General features: G+C 57.5%; 1 protein-coding gene across 1 annotated transcript in view; it reads left to right on the top strand.

The window, feature by feature from the left end:
- SCARF1 (scavenger receptor class F, member 1) overlaps positions 1 to 434 on the top strand; it is an 8,566-nt gene extending 8,132 nt beyond the window's left edge. Inside the window, exon 13 of the mRNA XM_009993310.1 lies at positions 231 to 434. Coding sequence (XP_009991612.1) covers positions 231 to 434 — 204 coding nt within the window. The remainder of the gene's footprint in view (positions 1 to 230) is intronic.
- The last annotated feature ends 3,553 nt before the right edge of the window (positions 435 to 3,987 follow it).

Here is a 3,987-nt window from a genome sequence, read left to right as displayed (position 1 = left end):
GTGGGAGCTTCCAGAAGGCCAGGTGGGCTGCAAAGGAGGAGCCTAAGGTGAGGAGGAGCATGGAGGGCATCCAGAAGCCGCCCCGCCGGGCCCTGGCGCAGCGCAGGGACTCGGCAAACAGCTGCAAGCAGAGGGAGAGCATCCCAGGGGCTCCCACCGAGCCCTCCCCTGGCACGCAGCAGCATCTCCCCGGGAAGAGACTGTCCTTCCTTCTTGCATCACTCTCTCAGAAAAGCATCAGGGCTGAAGAAGGGGTCAGAGATGTTGTAGGTGCCACGGAGAGGGGCAAAAGCCCTGAGCTGGTCCTCAGCCTGGAGTCGAAGGGACAGGCTGCCTCGGAGGAGGAGCCAAAATACGAGAACGTGACCAGTGGCAGTGCTGATTCACTCCCCAGCCCTGCCAAGGAGCCACCAGCCCCCCCTGCAGCCACCTGAGCCATCACTGCCAGGGCTGGGCCACTGGGAGACCAGGAGGCTCCTCCGACCCCAGCACGGGGGGAGCTGAGGCCCCCCTGGGAGCTGTGAACTGGAGATTCATCAAGCCTTCCCGTGGCACCTCTTTCCTCCATAGAATTACAGACTGGTTTGGGTTGGAAGGGGCCACCCTTGAACCCTTCCAGGGAGAGGGCAATGTTGCCACGTTGCTGGTGTGAACCCTCACGGGCTGGTGCAGCTGGAGGGATGGGTGATGCCCAGAGCCACCAGCGGTGGCAGCCCCAAGGGGGTTTCTGGTGCTTCAAGGCTGTTTTCTGCTCCCTCCTGCCCTGTTTTGTGTCTGCCGCAGCCAGCAGGGGCAGCGATGCTCGGGACATAGTGGTGGCACCTTCTAGTCCCTGTCAGCGTTGGGTCTGGGGACACACATCCTCCTCCAAAGGGAGCAGGGCTGCTGGGGGCTCTGCTGGGAACAAATGAATTTCATCCCTTTGGCTTTCACCTTCCCTGTCCCAGCTCTGGTCATGCTGCTTGGAGCCTCTTGCTGTAAAGGTGCTTCTTGCTGGAGGGGATTACTTCGTGGAGCTGCTCTAGGGAGAGGTGACAGGCTGTCACAAGCAGCTTCAGTGAACATTAATTTTAGCTGCTTATCTGGAAGGGTATCTGGGTCTGCAGGGGTTTATCCGTGTGGCTGTGGCTCTGAGGGCAGGCTCTGGCTGCCTTTGTTCCTGTGTATCCTGTTGGCACACGAGAAGGCTGGTGGCACAGCCCGGGGTTTATCGGTCTCCTCGTGCTCCAAGAGCAATTGTGCAAGAGCAAACGTGGCAGCTGGGCTGTGAACATCAACCGGTGCACCCAGCCCTGATAAGGATGAAAACTGCATGGAAAATGGCATTTCCACAGGTGCCAGAAGCTCCTGCCACCTCCACAGCTGCCCCTGCTGCAGCAACACCTCCCCACGGCGGGGCTGAGACGCGGTGAAGCTGCTGCAGCATCTCCAGCACAGCTGGAGGACCTTGGGTGGCACCAGGGCTCTGCCACCTCTGCAAGGCAGGTGAGATGCCCAAGAGGATTTGCAGCATGAACTGGCTTGTGGGTTGTTTTTTTTTAGATGTATCTAAGTGGTAGAAGTTTCTTGTACATTTTTCTGCTCTTTTCACATGGCGTGAGAGCCTCTGCATGAAACTGACAATTAAAATGTTACCAAAGCCCTTCAGGAGTTGGAATCAAAGACAAGACCAGAAATATTCTCCAAAGTGTGGACACTATTGGCAGCTTCAGACTTTCAGGTTTGGGGCTTTTTTTAATTTAATTTTCTGCTTCTCTTGAGCTAATTCTGACCTCTCACTGCTGGAGCTGAGCCCGGAGCAGTGCTGGGGAGCAGAGGGCAGAGGGAGTGTGAGCAGCCAGAGCATGGGTTTTGCAGCCTGCATCTCACTTGTCATGTGTGGAGCTCCATGGGAATCCTTCTGGTCTGGCACTGCTGAGGTGGGGTTCAGGGTTCAGGTGTTCCAGCAAACAGAGTGATTTTTTTGCTTTTCCCTTTTTGCTTTTCACGGATGCTCCTTCACAGCTCAAGGCACCAAATCCCCATGGGACCCACATGGCTGAGGCTCCCAGTTTTGCAGAGAGCCTGCAACACTTTCCTGCAGTGCTATCACCCACCACCACCATTATAACATTGTTCTGCTCTACAAATAAAAATGCTCCAGGCTTGAGCAGCAGCCTGGCCAGATTCTTCTGTGCAGGCTCATTTTTGTTTCGACACTATTTTATTACACCAGCAGGAACAGCCCCACATCTTATTTATAAGCAGTCATATATATGTATTTAATCCTAATCAGTTGGATATTTTCAGCCTGGGAGCTGAGCAGCCTTGTGCCAGAAGTGAACACCACGTGAGTGGATATGGCATGTAAAGAGCTGAAAACAACCTGACAGCAGAGGCTGCAACCAGCACCAGAGGCAGCAGTAGCATTTTTCTCCAAGCTGGGTACTGGTTCCAGCCTCTCCTGTGTTGAGCTGCCAGGTGGGATATTTCCCCTGGCTGAAGATGAAGCATTTCCACCCCTCCAGGGTGGTGGCCACCCTGCTGTCTTCTTGCTGGGGATGTTTTGGTCAATCTTGGGCACAGTTGTTGGTTCAGGATGCAGGAGGTCTGCAAGCAGGAGGGTGAGGGAGGGGTTAATGTGTCTTCCCGTGCTGGATCCCAGACTTCCCAGACCCTGCTGCAGTGGTCGGTGGGAAGCAGCTCGGTGTACAGGTCCTGTCTGTAAGCAAAGAAGCAGCTTTCGGCCTTCCCAAGGCAGGAACAGAGGCTCAAGCTGTCCCCCCATGGCCACGTGGCAAGTCTGTCCCCTGTCACCATTGCCTTGTCACCTCCTTTCTCAAGCTGCCCCTGAAGAGGACCATGTCATGGCTTCAAGGACCTCCCCGTGTGGCCGGCAGGAGCTGTCACCTCCTTTCCAGCCTAAACTCATTCCTGCCCAGTTTCTACAACTGGGTCTTTGTGCCAGTGCTGTTCTGCAGTTCCACTTCGTTGTTTTTTTTTTTCTCTCCGGGATGTTTACTCAGTCCCGGGGTGTATTTATAGCCGGCAGCGGATCACCTGACGGCTGCTTCGCTCCTTCTAGGATAGGAAAACCGAGCTCCCTCCTGCTGCTGCCAAGGGCTCCCGTGTCCCCAGGCAGCCCCCGAGCCCTGCTCCTGCTCCTGCTCCCTCCCCCGGCAGTCGGGGCTCCTCGGGCACAGTCTGGGTGTTCCTTGGGCACAGTCTGGGTGTTCCTTGGGCACAGTCCGGGGGCTCCTCGGGCACAGCCTGGGTGTTCCTTGGGCACAGTCTGGGTGTTCCTTGGGCACAGTCTGGGTGTTCCTTGGGCACAGTCCGGGGGTTCCTCGGGCACAGCCTGGGTGCTGATGTCTGCCTTGCTGTCCCAGCCTTCCTCCACCTCTGCGGGAACCCAGCACTGCCACCGCCTGCCTTGTTTTCTTTGGGCTTCTCGGAGTTTTGTTGGGTTTTCTTTGTTTGCTTTGGCTTAAATCCACTTTCCAGCTGTTGCAACGTTTGACCCTTATCCCCGCAGCCCAGGCCGAGGAGTTTCCTCCTCCCACCCTCCCTTCCCCAGGGATGCAGCACCGGCTGCACGTCCCTCTCTCCGGGCTCTCAGCTTCCCTGGAGTTTCTTTTCTTTTACCTGCCCTAAGTTCTCACCTCACTCGGCCAACAAACTTCACCTCCTGGTGATTTCCAGGGGTCGGTGGGCAGGACCCCCCGGTGGGATGCCTGCCGGGTGTAGGGCAGGGCTGGAAATCCCGCAGAGGGGGGGGTTGAGAAATAACTGCCGGTAAATCAGCGGGTTTGCCGGGCCGGGCCCCCCCGGGGCGCTGCAGGGACCTGACGCCCCTTGCAGGAAGCGGGGGGCGGTGCCGGTGGGCTGGGGCGTCGGGGGATGCTCCCCCGGGGGTGGGTCGGTACCTGCCCCCCAACTGGCCTTTAACGGGGGGAACAGCTTTTCCGCTCCCCCCGGGATGGGGCTGGGGGGGAGGTGCCGGTACCC

This window comes from Chaetura pelagica, unplaced genomic scaffold (genome assembly GCF_000747805.2).
Source record: "Chaetura pelagica isolate M959 unplaced genomic scaffold, ChaPel_1.0 scaffold193, whole genome shotgun sequence".
Classification (NCBI taxonomy): Eukaryota; Metazoa; Chordata; class Aves; order Apodiformes; family Apodidae; genus Chaetura; species Chaetura pelagica.
Note: the sequence above shows the minus strand (reverse complement) of the source record. Positions and strands in the feature narration are given on the sequence as shown.